The sequence below is a fragment of the Corylus avellana genome, chromosome 3 (assembly GCF_965113065.1).
Source record: "Corylus avellana chromosome 3, dhCorAvel1.hap1.2, whole genome shotgun sequence".
Lineage (NCBI taxonomy): Eukaryota > Viridiplantae > Streptophyta > Magnoliopsida > Fagales > Betulaceae > Corylus > Corylus avellana.
In genome coordinates, this window is record NC_142492.1 from 10577269 (window position 1) to 10601895 (window position 24627).

Below are 24627 nucleotides of genomic sequence, written 5' to 3' on the forward strand. Positions count from 1 at the left end.
GAAATTACTACCCTAACTAAAAATGCCTTATCATATACTAGTAATTGAAGTGATTACATGGATTTTAGCCGGCTTAAGTATAGGCTGGCGGCCGGCCGTACAACTCCCTAATTTCTTCACATAGCCTCCTTTATAAATATATTTAACTTCAATTGATGGGCTCACACCAATCTTATAATCCTATCTTTCTTGGCCAAGAAGATCATGAGGCAAGCCGGAATATATTCAGGAGTAGTCTCCGGCGGCAGAAGTGGGCCGCACTTTTTGCCGTTGGCGAGGATAAAGAAGATCATGAAGAAGTCTGGGGACGACGTCAAGATGGTATCTGGGGAGGCCCCGATTGTTTTCTCCAAGGCTTGTGAGCTGTTCATAGAGGAACTGACGCAAAGGTCTTGGACGGTGGCCATGCAGAGAAAGAAAAAGACCCTTCACAAAGAGGACGTGGCCTCAGCTGTTCTAGCCACTGATATCTTTGACTTTCTTGTCAATTTGGTGTCTGATTCTAATAATCCTCTGGACTTGGCCCCTGTGGAAAGAGAGACATTGGTGTCTTAGGGTTAGGGCCAAGATCTCTTCTTTCAAGAGCAAATCCAATGCCATTTTTTTTTTCCTTCGTATTTAACAAAGCATGTATGAGCTAAAAGCGTGTGCAGTGCTACGCCACGCGCGACGCCTCGTTTCCTCTGCTCTGCCACCCGGCCTCCACCATTGCTACCAATCTCCCGAAGCCTTCTACTGCTTCCTAGCATCCATTGCTGGCCCGTGGTCTTCATGCGTTAGTGAGTGGCTTACATTCGTTGGCCTTCAACCGTTTCCGTGTTGCCTTCCCCCATACTGCCCTCCACCGATGTTGTTTTCTGTATTTATTTTCGTGTTTATGTTGCTTTCTTGTTGTCTTTGCCTCCCGTTGTTAGATGTTACCCAATAGGCGTTGGGGTAGGGTTCAAGGGTATTTTGAGGGTAATGTCCCTATTTACGTCATTTCTCTAGAGGTTTGGATATGGTTGAAGAATCTTTAGATGGCCATGTCCCTATTTACGTCATTTCTCTAGAGGTTTGGATATGGTTGAAGAATCTTTAGATGGCCATGTCCTTACCCGAAGAATGCATAGGATTACGTCATTCATTTAATACATTTCTTCTTTTCTTTTATTTGCTTTGTTTTTGTTTTTAACCTTATTGTTGAGTTGTCCAACTCTCTGTTGTTTTTCATGTTTGTAATCTTTATTTGATCTACTTATAAAAAACAAAGCATGTATGAGTTAAAAGAATTATGTTGATTCATATATAATTGGGGTTGTTAATTTTAGGTGTATTACAACCTTTATTTTAACTTCTTTACTAATTGACGTGACAATTCATATATATAACATTTATAACATCAATTACTAAACACTTAAATTTATATGTCAAATTTTTTTACCATGTCATGCCGCGTGACACTCATGTAAACTACTCATTCTTTCTATTTGGTCAAGTTCTCGATTAAAAATTTAAAGGTAATACCATTAAAAAAATAAAAAATAAATAAAAAACCTTCCATTGAGCTTCTCAATTGTTGTTTCACCTCCCAAAGAGGAAAGTTGGCTTGACGAGCGCAGATGTGAAGAAGCACTTTTGCTACTGAGAAAGTGAACAATCATTACCAAAGGGTCTACCAATATCACCGGCCACATATATAGCTCAGGCCACTGAGAAACCAGTACAAATCCAAAGAACATAACCCACAAGGAGATTCTCTAGAGATCCTCCTTAAACAGTGTAAGATTTGGGTGCAATTTTGTTGAGAACATGAGGTCACGCAAATTTGAAATAATAATTGTATTACTCCAAGCCGTGGAAGAGGTCTTAGAATCTCATTAGTTCAAAAAAAAAAAAAAAAAATTCAAACTCATCTCTTTTCAATACCAAACAACTGTTTTCATTTTTCTCAAACTCTTTCATGTTTATATTACATCAATCAATTCTTACTTTTCTCTTAACTTTCTCTCACAAAAAATTCAAAACTCATATCATATCAATCAATTCTTATTACTATTTCAAAAAATAAAAAAAAAATAAATAAAAGAAATTGGAAGTTTTGTTTCACACATACAAACACAAAAACATACTATACGATGACAAAAAACACTCAAAACCAACTTTAGACTTGCAGATGATACAACAAATGAAAAACCAAGCCAGAGAAGAAAATGGGCAAACTCAATTCCGATGGACTTCTCTTTTATTATTGTTGTGTGTTATTTGGCAGAGAAGCTAGTAGCTGAAGCATCCAAGGATTTTCTTAGGTATATATCCAGAAGCACGGAACTTTGTAGCTGTCTCCTCTACCTTAAGGAATTCTTCTCTTCGTTTAGCATCAATTGTTGCCCTCTTTTCTTCCGCTTCCTTGTGTAAATCAGCCACTTTGTTTTTCATTTTCTCAGCATACTCTGCCTTCTTTTTATCGAATTTTTCCTGTTACACAAGAGGTTTGCCAAATGCTTGTTAATCAAGTGATTCTATCGATGGTATAATAGGTAATTCATATGCTTGAAGATATGCAAAGAAAGTTAGAAACAAAAAGGCCATAGGACTTAATCTTATGGGAACTGCAAAATGGCACTTTAGCATGATATATTGCCAACAAAACACAAATGCAGAATCTATATGACCAGATTAGGGCTTGGAGTCGGATAATTCGGTTACGAAAATGAGATTTTCACATTTTGCATCACCATGGTCGGTAAAGTCGGAATTTTCACAGAATTATTCCGCCAACTTTATTTTCCATTACTGACATGATTATGGTGACAGTCGGTAATGTCATTAAGTAAAGAAATGGAAAAGTTGGTCGGTAAAGTCGGTTTGGTTAGAAAATGTTATTTCGCCTACCAAACTGAGTTTGTTAGAAATAGAAAAAGTTTACCGCCTACCGGCCATCGGTTAAATGGCATTGGTAAGTGTCGGTCGGTTCTCGGTCGATACTCGGCCAGCAAGCGGTAGGCGGTTATTTTGCACAGCCCTAGACCAGATTATAGAGAGAAGAATAGCACCCTCCTAGTTTTTCACTTTGGTAACTTAGTAAAATAATCCATAAAACAATCACACCAAAGAAAAAAAAAAAGGAATAATCATTGTCCTTATCCGAGCTTGCAGTGTTTTTGTGCATCAGGGAGCAACAGACACAAATAATGAATGTAAACAATCCAACAGAGTTTATTACCTCAATCTTCTTGAGTTGTGCTTCTACAGAAGCTATGTGGCTGTTTTCCCATGATCCAACAGCGGAGAGCTTTTTATATGCCCTGTTGCAATGCTGAGTTATTTTAATCATGTAGAAAAAAAGTGCATCATGGAGAAAGACATCGAGAATGTATGAAACTAAATTTCAGGTTTTGATTCCTGGAATCACTTCCTTTGATTCTAGGATCAACTTGGACTAAAATAAAAGGAAACGATCCTTCTGCTTAGAAAAGATAATGCGAGTTGGCCATGGCCAGCAACTTAGATAGTTTAACCAAAATCTGGAACAATTAAACCTTTCAAGTCCACCACAAACTATATAAGTAGCATTAACTACCAAAGCATATGATCAGCTTCTTATGAAGAGCATAATGAAATTTGACAAGACAAGTAGAAAGTTTTATCAAATTTGTGGAGACCAAGAGACCTGAAGAATGTGATTTAGTGCAATAATACTTCTGCCAAACCAAAATTAACTGATAGAAAATTTGAGATGGCCTCTTACTTGTTGTCTGCCTTTGTTTTTTCACTTTCTTCCCATGCTTTAATTAAAGCAAACCTTTTCTCAGTTGCAACCTGTGCAAGCAAAGCATCTGAAAAAGCATATGATAAGAGTCATCTATCTCTCTCATAATCAAGTAATTAATGCATAAAAGCAGAACTTTAGGCATATACCTCTGTCGGCCGAACCCCCTGTACTTTTGATAACAGCAATATCTGTAACCTCTGCCATGATGAGAGTTTCAAACAGAATTAGATAAGGAATGAAGAAGCAACACACTGATGGAGACTTGAATCATTAAATGGTCTCACCTAAAAAAATAATGGAAATAAAATAGTTGGTTAGCTTTAGCTGCAAACTCTTTGTTAGCCGCAGCAAGTTTTCGGTCACATTGGTTGAGTGGCTTGCATACTCTTTGTTTCAATGAAATTCCAATGTTCTAAAACACTTGAAGAAGACAACTTTCACCCATGTTTATAGTAGAGGCTTATACTAGAACCCATTTTCTAAGAACTTATGATCTGGGGGCAATTGGTTCACATCCTAGTTTATTGGCTTTCCTTTTACTTTCAGTTTCCAAGCTTTCCAGCCACCAAATCACTGTTAGGAATCTGAATATACCCTATCAGCTGAAAAATTTTACAACAACACTACCCTTGTGTTAAATTCCTCGGGTGCTTAGCAGTCGATCGAAGACCGAATCTCTGCAAACCTCTTCGAATAAGTCATGGAGTAGCATTTGGTTGGGTCTCTCTGTGTTTGTTTAATTGGAGTTGGGAGTCTTTGAGTCTTCGTTATGGCTTATGTCTGTTTAAATCAAGTTTTTGAATAAAATTAAGAATAGAAGTTTATTTTCCAAACATATGTTTCAAGGAGGCTCATGTTTCCTCTAAGAACCTAAGATGTTACACAGTTGATATTCAGGTTCATAAGACCTTGTCTCCAATGAATTCCTACCTTTGATTATCAATGGAATGATTTCCCACATCTATAGCTTCGAAAGGAACAAAGATAAGGAACTCATTATGAACAGAGTATTGTAATGTTAAGACTTGTCATCATTTAAAATAGCATTTTCATAGGATAGTTCAATCGGCTGGGAAAGTTCGAATCGCCCCTCCCCACTCCCCTTGGGGAAAATTCCTTATTAAAAAAGAAAAAGAAAAAGGACAGCATTTGCAGTATTATCCTACTCAAGCAAATCAAGACAACCTGTTGCTTATCTCAATAGAAATACATAAGAGTGCTACTGCTACAATGGTTGTTTATTTTTTTAAAGAGCCACTGTAGTTTTACATGGTTTAAAGTTTTTAAAGAGTCTTTTGGAATGGAGTTTTGGGGTCTTAATAGATAGAATTCATAGATTTTTTGGTATTTTGGAGATGCTCTTGCATGACAATTTTGCATAAAAGCATTCTCAACTAAAAGACAACCCTCGAAAGGAACCTGGCTCTGCGAACCAAATCAACCATGTAATTGGGTAGAAGTATCATAAAATGAAATGGGAAATTATCACTTATCACAAAAACTTAAGCTTATAGAAAATGATTGATTTAATCATTTAATTAATATTTTAACATACACCGACGTGGGAGCCCAAACTTTTCCTTAATAAGATAGACCCAACAAGTGAAATATTTAATTGAAATGAACCATGATTGTGGAGTAGGGTTCTTATAGAAAATAATTGATTTAATAATTTAATTAATATTCTAAATGAAAGAATTAGGCTAAATAAGCAGATTTTTTTTTTTTAATTTTTTTTTATTGTCCTTTGCTTTATCAAACATGTAAAACCATGATTAAGGTTTTGAGGCCTCAAAATCTCCTCATTTTACAAAAAGAGTTGGCAAAGTTACGATCTAAATGGTAAAAAAATTAAAGCTTTATTGAACAAAGCAGAAAATTAGAACCCAAAAAAAAAAATCAAGGAATTGATCGCATAATAAGCAAAGAATACTAGCACTAGCAATCCGTTTGGTTGCAAACAAAAGAAATTGAGATAGAAGAAAATAATTCAAACTTAATTACTTAAAGCTCAAGGCCTAGACTTTTCCACAAACTACAAACAAGAAAACAAAAAACTACGACCCAACTCAGATTACAACACAAATATTCAATCAAAAGTTCCATTTTCCTGGCTCAGTTTTCTCAAGAACCAAACAGAAACAGAGACAAAGACAGAGACAGAGAACACATACTTTCATTAACTGCAGAAACGGCCTTCTGTTCAGGAGGTGGGATCACAGCCTTCTCTTCAGCTACGTCGCTTTGAGCTTTCTCTTCTTCTACTTTTCCCTTTTCTTCAACCGATGGTGCAGGCTCTTGATGATCAACTTTCTGGGTCCCCTCTTCTTCCATAACGTATTCTTTTAATTTAGCCACGGTTCAGAAGCACCACCCCAAAAGAGCAAAAGAGCAAAAGAAAAGCTACAGTAACAGAGTAATTGAAACAGAACACCAAGTGGCACCAATTACAGAGAAACTCCTACAAGATGGATTGGAAACAGAGGAAGCAACTCTTGCAAATGTTGCTGGAAAGTACACTTGCGAGGTGGTTGTAGTTGTTGGTAGATATAGGACTCGCTTCCTGACAAAATACCCGTTAACAATTTCCCAAGAAAAGATATTCTTTTTCTCTCTTTTATTTATTTATTTTTGAAAAATGTTTACCTTATATATGCCAATGAGATGCATTACTTTGTAAAGTCTCGATATGGCCGGCTCTTACATGATAGTAATTAATAATATTGGTAATATTTATATAAAAAAAAAAAAAAAAAAAAAATTATGTGGTTAATCTAATAAAAACAATTATGGCCCCTTCCATTTAAAAATAATAATTAAGGTCCCATTTATACTACACTGCAATTTTAAGAAAAAAATAATAATAAAATTGATTTTTAAATAACTGTATAAAAATGAAAATTAATATTTTAATATTAAAAAAATATCTCAGTTAAATTAATTAATTACACGTCAAAATCTACCCAGGCCCAGCCGGCCTTGAATTCCACGGCTTACGAAAGAGTGATAACTTTCGAAGGCTTAAGAAAGGCAACGCAATTTTCAACGAAAGGAAAGAAAGCAAGTGGAAATTTGCTTGTCAATGACAATATGACTCATGACAAACTGTCCATTTCAAAGGTTACACGTATTAATGGATATTTATTATTTATATTCCAAAGATGGTATTGGTATGTATGTATGACATGAGGCTCACGAATCACCAACATGTAACATTCATCATTTTAGTTTATTATTAATTATTTAGAAAAATCGAATGCATGACTCATCAATTTACAAGATAGTTTTTAATGTATAAATTACCAATCAGAAACTAGCTTGTAGGTAAGATTGAAACATTAACAAACAATTTATATCACAGAAAAATATTTTTTTTATGGGTTAAATACCTCAAACCCCCTTAGGATTTAGCAACTTTATTTTTTCTTTCCTGGGCTTTCACTTTTATCACAGGACTCCCCTGGGTTTTGATAAAGACCAATTTAGTCCATCCGTTAGTTGACCGTTAAGACTGACACGTGAACCAATCATATGTTGACACGTGGCACCTATTTAATTAACAAAAAAAATGTATTTTTTTAAAAAAAAAAAAAAAAAAAAAGAAAATGAAAAAACTCGGGGTGGCTCTTGGCCATTTGGGGGTGGCCTTGGGCTCCAAGGGGGCGGCCGAAACCACCCCCAAAACCCACTGGGGGTGGCTCGGCCACCCCCATGGAGCCTTGGGGGTGGTTTCGGCCACCCCCTTGGAGCCCAAGGGGGTGGCCGAGCCAACCCCTGGTGCCCAGGGGGTGGCTCGGCCACCCCTATCCGGCCAGATGGGGGTGGCCTGGCCACCCCCATGGCCAAAGGGGCCACCCCCAAATGGCCAAGGGGGTGGCCTTTTTTCCTTTTCTTTTTTTTTTTTTTAAAAAAAAAAATTAAATTAAATAGGTGTCACATGTCAATATCTAATTGGTGTACGTGTCAGTCTTAATGGTCAACTAACGGATGAACTAAATTGGTCCTTTATCAAAACCACAGGGGGTCCTGTGATAAAAGTGAAACCCTAGAGAGGAAAAAATAAAATTACTAAACCCTAGGGGGGGTTTGAGGTATTTAACCTTTTTTTTTAAAATTAAAGATGAAAAATACTCACAAAACACAATAACAAACAAAATCATGCTTTTTAAGGAAGAAGACAAAATGTTATCAAACAAAATCATTTTATTTCCCATTTCTCAGACCATAAAAGTAAAAACGATAGATGAAATTTAGAAATTTTTTTTGTCTCAAATCAACAAACGAGTACAAATTTATGATATTCTATAGTTATTACTTTATAATACATATATTCAAGGGATATATTCAATAATACCTTCTATAAAGAGCTATTGTAAACCAGCTACTTTGTGCCCACCAATCAACCATTGATACCTCAGCGTATCAGGAAAATCCTAAGTTTAAGAAATAAATACTATCGCACCAGATTATACAAAATATAACAAGAAAAATAATTAAAAAATCAATTAATTTTTTTTAAAAAAAAAAAAAAAAAAAAAAAACAAAGGGGTGGCCAGCCCCCACTTGGGGTGCCCAGCAGCCACGCAAAGGGAGGTAGGGGCGGCCTTTGGCCATGGGTGGCTGCACTATCCACCCCAACCCATCTGGGGTGGCCGGCGAGCCTCCCCATGGGCAGAGGTGGTTCGCACGGTCACCTCCAGCAGATTTGGGGTGGCCGGCGAGCTACCCCATGGGCTGGGTTGGCCCGCTCGGCCACCCCCACCCATGGAGTGGCTCGTTGGCCACCCTAAATGGGCTGGGGATGGCCGTGCGACCATCCCCAGCTCATCTCCAGCCACCTCAGATCTGCATGGGTGGTCCGCGTGGGCCACCTCTGCCCTCTTGCAATTTCTTAAAAATAAAAAATAAAAAAATGAAAAAACGTATATAATTTGGCGTTTTGGTGCCTATTTGAAATGGTGCAATAATCTTAGGTAGCCTATTCTTATTGGTAGACACAAAGGAGCTGATATTATAGAAGTTATCCTCTTCATCAATATTCAATACCTATAAGCTGCATTAAAAACTCTCTTTCATAACGCTTTCTGAATCTGCCGTTACAAATGGCACTATTAAAGTGTTATGAAAATACTCTTTTTAAAGTGCTTTAAATTAAATATGCCCAAGACCATAAATATATATGACTTTAGTGTATTTTTTTCTCACCAGAAAATGAATTATCATTCAAAAAAAAAAAAAAATTATCATTAGAAAATAAACACTAAAATCCATATAAATAACCTAAAGGACACAAATTTCCTCTAAACTGGTTCGGAAGAAATTTCTTTCAACCTACTCTAATAAGTGATAAGTGTCATTCAACATTTTTGAGTTTTTAAATCACAATTTTCAAGTAAATATGCTTATAAAAGAATTAAATCTTTAGAGTGTGCCAAACAATTATATTAGGAAGCCAAATTTTATGATTATATGATGTATCTAGACATGGTGGGATCACGCCTAATAAAGCGGGGGTCATTAGTTCAAATCTCCCTCCCCCCTGTTGTGCGGACATATCAAAATATATATATTTACACACGACATCCTCTTCATGAGGCATGGTTTCCAGCCGATTGAGGGGTAACTCAATTTGTGAATATTATAGTATATTAAGTACAAGACCTATTTTGATGGGTTTAGGATGAATGATTTATAATATTTTTTTTATGGGTTTATAAATATTTTTCTTTAAATTAGAATGAAAGAATTTATTTCAATTTAATCTATGGGCAGGGGGCAAAGGCCTTTGGTTTAGGGCCAAACATCAAAATACTATACATATATGATAGTGTTAAGAGGCAAATTGTGAGGAGGGTTCAATATTATATCAACTATGATGTGCTCTCAGATCCCTTCTATATGATGTGAGATTGGGAAGGGTTCTTAAATGAAATATATATCAACTAACTCAAATTGCATTTGCTATGTCTTACTCCAATGCTGTTGCTTTTGTCATTATATGAGATATTATTTTTATAACAACAAGGTAACGTTATTTAGTAGATTGTTATGTTATTAAATTGTATGACAGTTATATAACAGTATACTGAATAGCACTAGCTACGAAAGCAAATTTGTATCATAGGAAGATTACTGATGATCTTTTATGTCCCATTTGTGGTTTAGAAGCAGAAACTACAAGACATGTTTTATGGAGATATCTGTGAAAAAATAAGGTGTCCAAAAATTAGGAACAACCAATTTTCAAGTAATGCAACAAAATCACGCTAGCTCAAGGACTCACAACCAAAAGTAGAAGAAAGATAAAAAATATATGAGAAAATATACTTCTTACTTATGAAATATTACAACAATGGAAAAACTTGGGTTGGACCACACTTGCACAAGATAGGAGAAGGTTTTGTTGAGATATGATGGAATGAAAGGTTTGGAAACATGCCTAGGGTATATATAAGGGTTAGGGAAGGGTTCTAGAGTATTCTCACACTTAATTAACAAGATAAGTGTGACTTTTCATGAGACCAAGGAAGAGCAACGAATTTGTGCAAGAAATGGTAATAATGTCTCATGGGAAGGTGCAAGATTGCATTGGAAGATGAAGTGGGTTGAATGACGGTAGTGATAGTTAGATGACCACGATAGAAGGTGGTAAGGTGGAAAGGCTAAACAATGAGAGAATGATATGAGTCATCCATCATGTGCAAATGAGTTCCCCCACATTTAAACTTCCATAAATTCCTCACTGCATCACTAAAAACAAGAAGAATAAAATTATTAACTATAGATCCTAGAAAATACACATTAAAATTTAACATTTTTCGGTAGCTAAGGACATATGGAGTAGGTGCAATAGTCAAATACAAAAAAGGAGCATCAATCATGAGGAATTTGTGTTCATATGGGAGGAGCTTCAACAATGCATGAACATAGAAGACATAAAATTTGTGGCGGCGGTTGCATGACAATTATGGTTTCGACGTAATACCTTTGTTTATGGGAAAAAGATTAGTCCCTCTATCAATGTGGTTGGTTGTGCCACGGATTTGTTGGAGTCTTATCAAACAGCAAATTCTCAAAAAGATGAAGTGATCATAAAGGTAAACACAAAAGATCAAAGATGGAAAGCCCCTATAAAAATGACTTTGTTAAAGTAAATTGGGTTGCTGCTATGGACAAAAATAGAATGAAGATGGGGCTTGGGGTGATAGTTAGAGATGGGAAGGGAGAGGTTTTGGCAACTATGTCATCACCAAGAGATCACATCACCGAACCAGATATAGCAGAAGCAATTGCGGCTTTGAGAGCAGTCCAACAATGTCGTGAGCTAGGGTTTTATAGGGTGATCCTAGAAGGCAATGTTTTCCAAGTGATGCTTGCACTCAGGAAATTTGATAGGAGTTGGCGTCGGTATATATGGACATCTTATTTAGGAAGCTTGAGGGGTATTAAATTGTCTACAAAGCTAAAAGGTTAATCATGTTAGATGACACCTCAATAGAGCAGCCCATTGCCTTGCGAAAGAAGCGCTTACTCTCACCGTGGAGCAAGGGTTTATTGAGGAAATTCTCCCACTGTATTTTGAATATTATCATTGTAGAGCGTTGTGCTTAATTTGTTTTGCTATATCAAAGTCGCTTTATTCATTTCAAAAAATAATAATAATAATAAATAATAATTGTTTACATGTTTAAGTCATTAAGAGTAATGATATTCAGTCGACTGTTATATGAATGACATGCAACTAGAATAACATGTTGGTGAAAATCGGTCTTTAAATCAATAAACAACTTCGAATAAACAAATATATATATATATAAGGGGAATAAACAAAAATTTTGGAATGCTTGAATTAAAAAAAAAAAAAAAAAAAAAAAAAAGAGTGACCAATACATAACATATTTAATTAATTAAAATAGGATGCGAATTACATAAATATTTAATTATTTTGGAGGGTGATTCTTGGAGGTTATTCACACCATGAGGAAGGAAGGCAACTGTTGAAGCAAATATGGCTTGCTTTTGAATGATGCGAAGATCCTACTTGGAAGCTGCCAGCAATGAGAGATAAACCACGTCAAACGAGTAGGGAATGAAGTGGTGCATAGATTGGCTAAGAAGACTTTAACTCTTGGTGAGGACTAGAGTAAGAGTGAAACTTTTCCTGAATGTATTAGAGATATTGTACTAAATTTCTGAGAAATGTTCTATTTATTAATGCCAATTGATTCATTTTCAAAAAAAAAAAAATCGCATTATTCATCAAGATCTATGCTCTAATGTCAAATTAAAAAACCAGTTATCCATAAAATTATAAAAAGAAAATGATAATCATTTAATTACCGTAAAAGAATAGCATTTATCGGAGATCATTGAATCTAGAATCTAACTTTTAAACCCTGAAGAAAGATAACGAGCAATTTTCAAAGAAAGGAAAGAGAGCAAGTGGAAATTTGCTTGTCAATGGCATGACTCATGACAACTGTCCATTTTAAAGGTTATGGATGTTAAATTGTTAATGGATCTTATTTATTTATATTCCAAAGAAGGTATGTGTGACACGTCACACGAGACTCACGAATCACCAATAAATAACAATGTATCATTCATAATATTATTATTATTATTAACATTTAAAAAATTTAATGCATTACTCATCAAGATAGTAATTAGTGTGTGTAGGTGGTAGCAATTCGACAGTAAGGGTAGGCAAGGGAGTAGAGGGTTCAGATGTTGGTGAAGAAGAATGCCTTAAGGAGAGGGGGGAAGCAGGAGTGTTTGTTAGGACATGTACTTGTGTTGGGGAAGGCAAGATGATTGGGGATGAGGTGTGAACAATAATAGAATCAGAATTATTCACATGGTAAAAATGAGAAGGATCAAGAACAATACCTATAGGGGAAGGATATGATCCGTTAGGGGATGAAAATGATGCTCTACCTTGTGCAGGAAACACCAATTCATCAAAAATAACATGTTTAGAGACATATACACAATTGGAGCTAGGATCAAGGCACTTGTAACCTTTTTGGTGAGCATTGTATCTAAGAAAGATGCATTGTTTGCTTCTTAATTCCAATTTGTGTTTAGCATAGGGTCTTAAGAGGGGATAACAAGCACAACTAAAAGTTTTTAAAAATGTGTAATTTGGTTCCTTATTGTAGAGTTTGGTGAAAAGACTTGAATTTTGGAGAGTTGGGGTAGGCAGTGTATTGATGAGATACACGGCAATACTGACAGCTTCAACCCAGTATTTTGAAGTGAGGTGGGATTGAGCTAGAAGACTAAGACCAAATTCAATGATATGCCTATGTTTTCTTTCTAAAACTCTATTTTGTTGAGATGTATGTGGACAAGTGACTCGATGAAGATTACCATGTGTTGACATAAATTTAGTAAAGTTATGAGATGTGTATTCACCACCCTCATCTATTTGAAGTTGTTTGATTTTAAGGGAAAATAGATTTTCTATCAAACACTTGAATTTAACAAAGGTTTCAAAGACATCTGATTTGAGTTTAAGAGGAAATAGCTAGGTGTATCTAGATAAATCATCAATAAAAATAACATAGCATTTGCTTCCATTGATTAAAGATAAAGGAGAAATCTATACATCACTATGAATAAGATCCAATGGAATAGTGGTGACACGACTAGACTCAGTAAAAGGTAACTTTTTGCTCTTTCCTAATTGACATGAAACACAAATAGACTGACTGGACTTAACTGAAGACACAGGAAGGTAGTAGTTGTGTAGCAGATGCTGCAAGATTTGATGACTTGGATGCCTTAAGCGGTTGTGCCAAACTAAAGAAGACACCTTGATCCCAATTCGTGCAGTAAATGCTCTGACTTTATTTTTGGTGAAGTGCTATAGCCTTAATGGGTAGAGATCATCTTCACTTGCCCCTTGCAGGAGGATCCTCCCTATGAGGTTTTCCTTAATCAAGAAATATGTATCAGTTAGTTTAAAATGACAATCATTGTCATGGCAAAATTTATTAATTGAAAGTAAATTTGTTGTAGCATCAGGACAATGTAAGATATTTTTGAATGTAGAAGTTGATTTGACCTAAGATAAGAGGAAGAGTCAGTGTGAGAGATACCAAGTCTACTACCATTACCTACTGCTACTCTCTCATCACCCTCATATGGTTGCTGCAGAGTTAGATTCTCCAAGTCATTAGTAATGTGAGTATTGGCTCCACTGTCAGCAAGTCATTCATCTTCATCTTGTAGATTGTTGGATTGAGAAACCATTACAGCAAGCTCAGATGGTGGATGTCGTCCTTGGAAGGCATAATCCATGCGATGAAAGCAGTCCAATGCTTGATGATTGGAGTGGCCACATATCTGACAAAGAGGTATGTTGGATGAGAAGATACTAGGTTGAGAATTTCTCCTTGGAGTGTAGTTGCTGGGAGAATTTCTTCTTAGAGTGTAGTTGCTGGAGCTTCCAGTAATAGTTTTTCCTTGGGAGAAAGGAGGGGTTGGGAGTATACCAGAAGATCCGTTGAAAGTCAAGGAATTTCTATAATTGGAGAAAGGTTTCCTTTGGTTGTTCTTGAATCTCAGCTTGTAACCTGGCTTTTGAGCAGTCATGGCATAAGATTTTCGTTCGGCAGTGGCAATCTGATGTTCAAGGAGTTGTTCGTGTCCAAGTAATTTAGACTGAAATTCTTCAAGAGACATAGTGGCATTCTTTGTTATCATGGAGTAGGTCATGACAAAAGAATTGTAGGTGGAGCTTAATCCACCTATGATGTAGGATACAAGGTCATCATCGGTGATGGGGCTGTCGCGCGATAGCTAGCTGGTCTGCCAGAGATTTTGCACTACCAATAAAGTAACACATGGATTGTTACCTTGTCTGAGAGTCTGAAGTTGGCATCTCAATTGAGTGACGTGAGACCTTGATGGAGAAGCATAACGAGTGGTAAGGGTGTTCCATACTTGATTGGAAGTTTTACACCCATAAATAGTAGGCACAAGTGGAGCAGTTAGGGTTGCAATGAACCAACTGAGAATGCATTGATCCTTTCGTTCCTAGAGAATATATTTTGGGTTTAAGACATCCGGAGTAGTTTTGTCAGCGGCTAATGGAATAAGCTTTGGTGGGCATGACTCGGAGCCATCAATAATGCCCATCAAACCGTTGGTTTTGAGGATGGGTTCAAATTGAAAGACCCATCCGAGATAGTTGCTATCATTAAGTTTGGATTGACAAAGATGCGCGATGTTGGGCATCGTGAATGATACATCGGCAGTGTTACTGGATTGCGCCATGAGGGGGCTGTTTCTGCCGAGATAGGGGCTGTTTTTGCAAAAGAAGACGAGGTTGTTTCTGCCGAGGAAGGGAAGAGAGTCAAACCTCGAATTAAAAATTGATACATGGGTAGAGTCCAAAATAAGGTAGGATTCTATTCTGTGTTTATTTTTTTATTTTTTAAAATAAAAATTGATACCCGGTATATATGCGGCTACACTCTTTGTAAAAATACAAAAATAAAATGATCAAATATTAAAGAGTAACTTAATAAAAGGAAAAAATAATAACATATAAATAATGACTCAATGACAGGTTAGAATATATATTTATATATACCACCATTTTCTTTTTCCTTTTCTTTTTCTTTTCTAAGCCCCATTTTACATGTTCTAAATCCAAAATAATAAAGTTCAACCATAGCATGTCTTGGAAGCAATTCATTCTTTTTGGCAGATGGGGGAATGTGAAAGGCAAACCTTACAATGCATAAGCTGAATAATAATGCTATATGTATGGTCAAAGCCCAACTTTTATGTTCTTGGAAAATCGTGGGAATCAATGACAGGTTAGAATATATATTTATATATACCACCATTTTCTTTTTCCTTTTCTTTTTCTTTTCTAAGCCCCATTTTACATGTTCTAAATCCAAAATAATAAAGTTCAACCATAGCATGTCTTGGAAGCAATTCATTCTTTTTGGCAGATGGGGGAATGTGAAAGGCAAACCTTACAATGCATAAGCTGAATAATAATGCTATATGTATGGTCAAAGCCCAACTTTTATGTTCTTGGAAAATCGTGGGAATTGAAAGAGATACACTAGAATCTAATAAAAATTTCATATTTTATTCATAAAAGTTCATGTGGTAAAGTACCACATCATCTTTTTTTTGTCTTATCTTTTTTCCTTCACAAAAAATATGATATGACATCTTGCCATATAGACTTTTATGAATAAAATGTGAAGTTTTTATTAGATTCTAATATTTCTCGAATTGAAAAGCCCAAAGAATAATCAATGTCATAGACTCATAGTTCTGCTTTCCCTGTTGTTCACGTTGCTGGTTTTCAATAAAATAAAAAATTTAAAATTTAAAAATAATAATTATAATAAAAAAAAAAAAAAAGAAGAGGTCTGCCTGTAGTATGCAAGACTCTGGAAGAACAAAGAACAATTGATTAAAAAAAAAAAAACAATGACGTGTCCCAATCCAACTCCAACGCTAGCCCACTGTAAACATGACCCACCGTTTTAAAGGAACTACATAAGAAATTATATCCGGCTTTAGCTTTTAGCAGTGGCACTATAAAATTATTTTTAATGTCATATGACTCATATTTATGTAGGACTTTAAGTTGTGTATATATATATATATATATATATATATATAGATATGACCTGAACCTAACATATTAAAATTTAAAACTTGTAATTTTTGACATAATTTAAGAATTCAACATGAATTATAGTTAAAAAATTTAACTCATTTAATTAAATAAATTGAATTATATATATATATATATATATATATATATATATAATTCAATTTATTTAATTAAATGAGTTAAATTTTTTAACTATAATTCATGTTGAATTCTTAAATTATGTCAAAAATTACAAGTTTTAAATTTTAATATGTTAGGTTCAGGTCATATCAAAACATAAATATTAAATTATATATGTCAACCCTAATCCGATCAATTTAATTAAAAATGTTAGACTCTTTAACCATGATTTACTAATTTTATGTTAGATTCGTATTAATTAAATTTACGGATTGTGTCAAAAATTGTTAGGTCGTTATATGAGTTTAGCTTGACTATGTGAAAAAATTATTAAAAATTGTATTGTTCAAAAATAAATGGTGAAGATTATCTGTATTGTATATTTTTATACAAAATAAAAATCTCCAGTAGGCAATCCAAACTCATGATGCTAGCCTCTAGTAGGTCTAAAGCTAGCTACATGACTGATTAACTTTGTTCCTTCTAATCTCCTTTATCCTTTCACGTGCAAAAGCAGAGAGAAAATGGCATGGGGCGGTAGTTTATTAAATTATCTTTGAGTAAATCAATCTATCTGGAGTCATGATTAGCAGCACGCGTCGTGCGTGGCACGCCCACGCACGACAGTGCAAAAAAATTTTTTTTTTTTTTTTTTTTTGATATTTTCAAATTAACCGACCACCACATGCATTGGACTTGGGGATTTGAGACTACCTAACCTCACCAGAAATCACATGTTACAGCTTAATTTAACATGTAATTTACATTTTTCCTTCGCAGAACAAAGTAAAGGTTAGGACAACCATGGCATGTTCGTTATAACGTTAATACATGAAACCAGAAAATTATCTATGGATTGGATTTGTAGGAACAAGTTTTCCTTTAAATTAATGTATGTTTTTAGTTACATTACTTTTTTTCTAATTCAATTCAAAGAAAGACTTGGTCTGAATTTATATACATCTTTTCAAATTATAAGAAGATATCCTATATATTTTTCTCGTACTAAACCAAACTGATCTTTAATTAATATGAACATACCAATGAGTTTTAATCTAGTCACACTTTCTTTAATAAGTTCTGAAAGTAAGTAATTATATAATGTGATATACTAGAGATATCTACTCAGCTAACCCAAGTTGAGAGCCCATGACCAAGCCCAAACTGCATACCCCAGTTGGACCAAGAAGTTAACGTACCAGCACAACAGTTGCTTAAAGAACGCTGTAAGTGAGGCACAAAAAGTAATTAATACCCCAGTTTCGTCCTAACTACCAGCGAATATAAAATTTGACGTAACATCGTATTACAACCATAACTTTTTATTAAGCCATGATTTGACACCACACCTAGTGAGGGCTCTAATTCGGCGCCACACCTGGTTAAGACCGCACACCATTTATTGACAACACTTCGCCAAAGTCATACCCCGTTACTAAATGCTCCGTAGAAGGAAAGAACATGCCATCATTTCGAGTACTATCAGACAACCATTCTCTCTCTTACCTCTAATCCTTAAAAGGCATTCATCTTTACCTTTATGCATGCTATCTACTGCATATATCATCGATAATAAGGTAAATTACATTAAAAAAAAAAAAATACACATGGTCTCTTAATTATGATTATTAAAGTGAGATTAAATTTTAATTTTCTAAACAAAAGTTGTTTGTTTGTCACTTGTCGGGAGGGAAACTTGGTAGCTGCTTAATTTCTAGTACACATGCTCACACCCTAAAGCTGTACACAGCAAATGACAAAACAAACAACCTTTTTCGAAACTCGATTAAACCTCGGCCTCACAACTGGAAAGTATTCATGCTTGGTTTTCTTGAAAACATGGCACCAACGCCCATAGATTCCCATCTCTTCTTTCCTATAAATGCTCCTCACCCTCATCACCCCATTTACGTTAATTTCTTCACCTTAAAATTACTTTGTCGCCATTGCCAAACCTTGTAATTAAGTTGTAAACCTTTACCCACATTCTTTTTTCTTTTTCTTTTCATCCAATTGGGGAAATATAAAAGCCATTTATGGATGTATTTATTCCGGAAGAGTATGTTATGAGGAGGAGAAGTGAAAGAAAGGCGGCTGCCGGTGCCGGGAAAGTGTCTGAAATGGTATCTGCAGAATCAGGGAGGAGATCACTGGAGAAGGAGAAGAAGAAAGCTGCTCGGTCACCACCAACTTTTAGGCTGGAGAATGAGTTTTTAGTCTCAACCGGCCTGAGTGAAAATGTAGTTTTCAGCTGCTTCTCGGCCTAATTAATGCTGCCAATTGCATGTAACATTCGGTAGAAAGAGGCTCCCTAGAATTTTTGTATCGATTATGGTTTCCACTTTCTTAATTTAATACATATATTCCTTAGCAAATTGAGTAGTAATTAAAAAAAATAAATAAATAAATAAAAGGGTAAAAGTCCACTTATCCTCCTCAAACTACCACTTCAATGACAATTTACCCTCCAAACTATCAATTACGACAATTTATCTCATAAATTACCAAAACAATGACAATGTACCCCCAATTTTAAAAAAAATGACAAAATTACCCATACTAAAATAAAAATAAAAATACTAAAATTGATTTTTTTTTTTTTTTTCTCAAATTGTTAAGGATATTTTTGTCTTATTGAAAATTCTACAGGGGTAATTTCGTCATTTTGCTAGTATTGGGGGGTACATTGTCATTGTTTTGGTAGTTTATAGGATAAATTGCCGTAATTAATAGTTTGGGGGTAGATTATCATTGGAATAGTAGTTTGAGGAGTTAAGTGAACTTTACCATAAAAAAAAAATAAAAAAAAAAATTTTTTTTTTTTAAAAAAGCATTGAGCAATGGGAATTTATGGGATTGTGCTATTTGCTGATTAATTATATACTGCTATGGCACGTGTATGCATTACAAATTCTTCTAAATCAGTCATTTAATTAATATTTTAACAAATTTTTTTTCACTGGTGAATTATTTTAACTTCTAATAACATGCAAGATAAATCACAAATTGTTTTAAAAGCATAAACTAATATGAATTTGCGACTTTAATTATTTAATTAATATTTAATAGAAATTAGTACGTAAGAAACCATTGCTATTTAAACATGAAAACATTGATGTCTTCTTAAGTCAAAATTACAGATTATATAAGTTAATCCATTTTTACTGCGCGTTTTTTTTTTTTGAGGCATAATTTTTTTGTCTGGTAGTTTTCTTTTGGGCCGGCCTCCGTTATGGGGTCGTTTAACCGAGCCCTACTTTGTTAAAGGCAAAGCCCAATTCGCGTTTTGATCAGCCAGGCCCAGCATAGATAAAGTATAACTGATGTAATTGGGTTGGGTCCGAAGCGATAAAACTGCCGTGCATATGCCGAATGAGAGACCACATAGTTTTTATTTAAATTGGTTGGGAAATTTTTTTTTTTTTTTTTTTTTTTAATAATTTAGTCTATTCAGACTAAAGTAGGTGTGCTCAAAATGTACGTGAGAATCACATATTACTTTATTAAAATTGTACATGAAAATTACATAAATTTTGAGCATTTGTCAGTTTAATAAATTGACTAGGTTGAAAGAAGAAATAAAAAATGTATGTGAGAATACATATGAATGTAATTAATTGGGTTATCCTTTAACTTATTTTACAGGAAAATTTTATCCCCAAGAAAGATGGTTGCAAAGCTAGCTATTTGTTAAATCACCATATATCTTAAAAGCTTAAATTTTAATAAGTAAGATCTAACACATAAAATATTTAATTTAAATAAGAGATGACGGAATCACACAAGTTTAGGTTTTTACTCTCAACCACCTAAGCTGGAGCTGTAATATATATATATATATATATATATATATATATATATAAAAATCAAGATTCTAATGTATATAGAAAAGAATAATGTAAATACAATGCACAAGAAAGGTCTTGAGATTGAACTCCATCACCCTAGTTCACCGGTAGATAAAATCGAAACAAATCTTATACTAATTTGGCTTTTACCTCCAAAAAAGAAAGACAAAAGTGGGAGTACAACCCAGCAGGGTAAGGGGCGAAGAGCGTTAACAATTTTAAATGTATCACATGAATAGAATGTAATTTTATCTGTGTATACAAGTTTTTGGACACCTTTTTTTTTATAAACCAATTTTCAAGGATAATTAATTAAATTGTTTCCAAAAATTGTATCATATATTATGGTCTCACACAAAAGAAAAGCAAAGTTCATCTCAAGAATTGAAGGTCATGCATGCACATACAAATTAAATTAAAATTTACCAATATAATGAACAAGTGATTTTGCTCACACCCATTAATGGCAAAGGCTTCAAGCTAAATAATGCTAGTTTTGCTATATATATATATATATATATATATATATTATGCTTTGTAATATATGAAAAAAAAAAAAAAAAAAAAAAGAAGGAAAGAAAGATATACAGAGCGAAATGGCCTTAAGACTCCAGTACTGTTTCCATTTCCACCGGGGAGAAGTCCAGAGGATTGATAGAATTACCGAACGACACCAAATCGACACGAAAGTCAAAGATATCAGTGGCTACAATGGCGGTTGCCACGTCATCTTTGTGAAGCGTCCTTCTCTTTCCTTGCATGGCCACCATCCAAGACCTCCGCGTCAACTCCTCTATGAACAGCTCACAAGCCTTGGAGAACACAATCGGGGCCTCCCCAGATATCATCTTCACGTTGTCGCCGGACTTCTTCATGATCTTCTTTATTCTGGCCAACGGCAGCAGGTGAGGCCCAGTTCTGCCGCCGGAGACCATTCCCGAGTATACTCCGGCTTGCCTCATGGTGTCAACTCTAGCTAGCTAGCTAGCTTCTTTGTGTTGATTTGCAAGAGAGAAGAAAAGGTACAGATTGATGTGAGGATGGAGAGCAGATATCGTTGAAGTTTGCTTTTAAAGGAGGGGGTGGTGGTGGTGGAGGAGGCCAGGTTGGCGTGAAGAAAACAGGGGAGTTGCTTGCCGACCAGCCTACTAATTAAGCCGGCTAAAAATACTATTGTTAATGACTGACTACTATTGTTGATTGTAATTCAACATATTTCAGTATACATTTTGTTGCCTCCACAACATTTTGAACTTAATTAATTATATGGTCTGCCATAATATTTAATTAAATAATTAAATCAATCTTTTTATCGGTTTAAATTTGTTAGGCTATGTGGACCATAGTTTGTATCTGCTGGCTCGGTTTGCACCTGACCCGGTTCAACATTAGAGGCGCTATGATTTTTTCCTTTTTTTCTTAGACTTAGTCCATGGAGCGAAGGCTTGGGAGGAGCGCTCATGGACAAGAAATTATTTTGGCCCGTTTTGTTGTTTTGACCTAATTGGGGGTTGTTTATATTTAATTGTAGTCGCTTATGATTTTAGGGTTTTGTATGAATATAATTGACGCCTCTTATATTGTTTCTCAATAAATAGTGAAATTTCGTTCCAACTCTGTAAACATAGCCCTTAGTGGTGAACCATGTGAATCTCTGTGTTTGTGATTGCTTATTTTTGCGTTCTTCTTAGTACGTTTTGCATCCTAGTAATTCTAGGAATAGGATAAATTTATTAACAAAATTTTTAGAATAAGTGGTGGTTTACCATGGTATTTATAAGAGCAAATGTTTTAAATTCGAACTTTGTTTCAACCATTTATCCCAATATCAATTAAATATTATACTTGTTGGGTTTCATTTACCAATAAAGAGTTTGAATTCACACATAAGAGGGAGTTTTAGAATATTAGTTAAATGATTAGATCAATAATTTTTGTGAGCTAAGCTTTGAAAATAAACGGTAATTTGTCATGGTCCATTTCCAGAAAATTGCAACCTGCAAAATAATACAGTCTGAAGCCAATATGAAAAGCCAACAACATCAATATGGTATCTATTGTCATAAGGTGATTTGTTACATCAAACAATTAGTCCCTTTCTATAGTTCCTTTAATTAATATGTAGACGTTAGAATATTACTTTAATTATTGAAATTCACCATTTTCATTACTTTAAATTTTCGAGATAATATATAATTTAATATAGTATTATAGCAAATGTCTTATATTTGCAATTTGTCTCTTTGAGCCCATACTTTAAAAAAGGTGTTAGAATATTAATTAAATTATTAAAATTTATATATATATATATAATTGGTAGAATATTAAAGTTGCCTACAAGTTTCTTTTATGTTTGGCATTTTAAGGCTCGAGACAAATGATGACAGTTGAGATTAGGTTCTAACGTTCACTCAATAAAGAATATGAGTATAGTCGACCACGTTACATTATATATGTGGGATTTGTTGAGATTGCATAAATAATTTTGGTCAAATTTTATCAATTGGTTAGAAATATTGCAAGTGGGATTATTTACTCTTACAAGTAATCTTCTGGGGTGCATGCAGTACTCTTTGACCAGTTGAGTATTATTTATTTATTTATTTATTTTTATAAGTGAGCAGTGGAGTATTATTTATTGTCTAGTATTAATTATCTTTGGTCATGGTAGACTGCAGAGGATGTCCAAGTACATCAATGGAAAAAAACTAATGTCATGCTAAATAGGATTTGCACTCCTTACAATTTCATGTCCAAATAGGAGGGGACAAGAAAAATTGAAGTGGCTGTATTGTTGCTGATAATTTTTGACAAGACTCATTAATTGGATACAAACTTAACATAACATTAATTAGTGGATTAAGGTTGAGATGTCTTACTCCTTTAATTAAATAGGTTGGGTTAGAGTTGACCTATGCAGTCTTATATTCATGTCTCGACACAATCTGATATCGGCACATGACATTTAGTGCTAGTAATTTCGACATAACCCATAAACCCGACATGAAATTAGCTGACTAAGATTGAGATTTGAGGATCTAACATATTTAATTAAATGGGTTGAGATTATGATTAATTTATATAGTCTTATATTCATGATTCGACACAACCTGAACTTGATACACAAACACGAATTGTCACTCCTTAGAATGTGAAATGGCCTCATGCTTGGCTGGCTTACGCTTGTTAAGTCCTATGGACTCCCTACTTGAGCAAGAGCACCCTTTTACGGCCCTCAACCCAATATCTGAAGGCATGAGTAATAACAAGAATTCTTAACTGTAAGAAATATGGATCCATGCTAAATATATAGATTACAATTAGTAAATAATTATTTATGAGAAAAGCAAAAAAGAAAAGGAGAAAAACAAAGTTCAAGTTTGACCATAGGTGCGGCTCATGTGAGGGTGGACAATGATGGATTAAAAAAAAAAAAAAAAAGTGATGTTGAATGTTTTGAGTATTTTTCTTTTGTAAAAGGTACTTTTATAGTTTTTATTTTTTATTTTTTATGTTTTTTACAAACAAGAGTTCAAGAGAGAAAATAAGGGAGAAGGAACAAGATAATATCCAAAACACAAATGAGAACCTACCCACTTAATTAACAGCTAAATGAGCTCTTTTGAGATCCCTTATGAGCCGTTCAATCCTCTAGTTTGTAGTAGTAGAGGGTCAATTGATAGCCATAATTGTCTCCCTGTTGGGATTCCAGTTTTTTATTTAGTACAACTTTTTAAGTAGTACTTTTTAAACCTCCAAACGAGCTCTAAAGCTGCCCTCTTAACCACCAAACTAGCATTCCCATTTGGATCTAATAGCATATTTGAGATTGCGTTGGAAAATAGAGTTTTTGAAGTCACAAATAGTTTTTTAGAAAAAAAAAAAAAAAAAACCTTCAATTTTAAGCTTTTTCTAAAAATGTGTTTTGACAATTTTTAGAGTAAAAAAGTCAAATAAATATTTTTAAATTTTTTTACCAAACATGTCAGTTTTTTGTTTGACACAATTTTTTAAGTACTAAAAGTACTTTTAAACTCTCTAGCACAACCTCAAACAAGCTCTAAGTCTTTCATCTTACAAGGGGATTCTCTACTTTTTAGAGCTGATCGGCAAGGTATCTTGACAGGTGTCCCTACTTCTAGAAGGGGCCCACGTATTAACCATCTCTTTTTTTGCAGATGAGAGCCTTCTATTTTGTAAGGCCAATCCCAGACATTGGAACAGGATGTCCAGACTCCTCCACATGTATG

At 34.5% G+C, this 24627-nt stretch overlaps 3 protein-coding genes across 3 annotated transcripts; 1 reads left to right on the top strand and 2 right to left on the bottom strand.

Moving 5' to 3' along the window:
* Window positions 1–204: 204 nt before the first annotated feature.
* Window positions 205–555, top strand: LOC132174349 (nuclear transcription factor Y subunit C-1-like). The gene has a single exon (XM_059586019.2). It carries the CDS (start codon window positions 205–207, stop codon window positions 553–555), a length of 351 nt encoding a protein of 116 aa, XP_059442002.2.
* Window positions 556–1941: 1386 nt separating this feature from the next.
* LOC132175767 (remorin) lies at window positions 1942–6282 on the bottom strand. The gene is made up of 5 exons (XM_059587814.2): window positions 5929–6282; window positions 3901–3951; window positions 3731–3818; window positions 3206–3287; window positions 1942–2457 (listed from the first exon to the last, which is right to left on the bottom strand). Exons 1-5 carry the CDS (start codon window positions 6086–6088, stop codon window positions 2257–2259), a joined length of 582 nt encoding a protein of 193 aa, XP_059443797.2. The 5' UTR covers window positions 6089–6282; the 3' UTR covers window positions 1942–2256.
* A 14697-nt stretch (window positions 6283–20979) lies between these two features.
* LOC132174347 (nuclear transcription factor Y subunit C-1-like) lies at window positions 20980–21339 on the bottom strand. Its single transcript, XM_059586017.2, has one exon. The coding sequence runs from the start codon at window positions 21337–21339 to the stop codon at window positions 20980–20982; it is 360 nt and encodes a 119-aa protein (XP_059442000.2).
* Between the last annotated feature and the right edge of the window lie 3288 nt (window positions 21340–24627).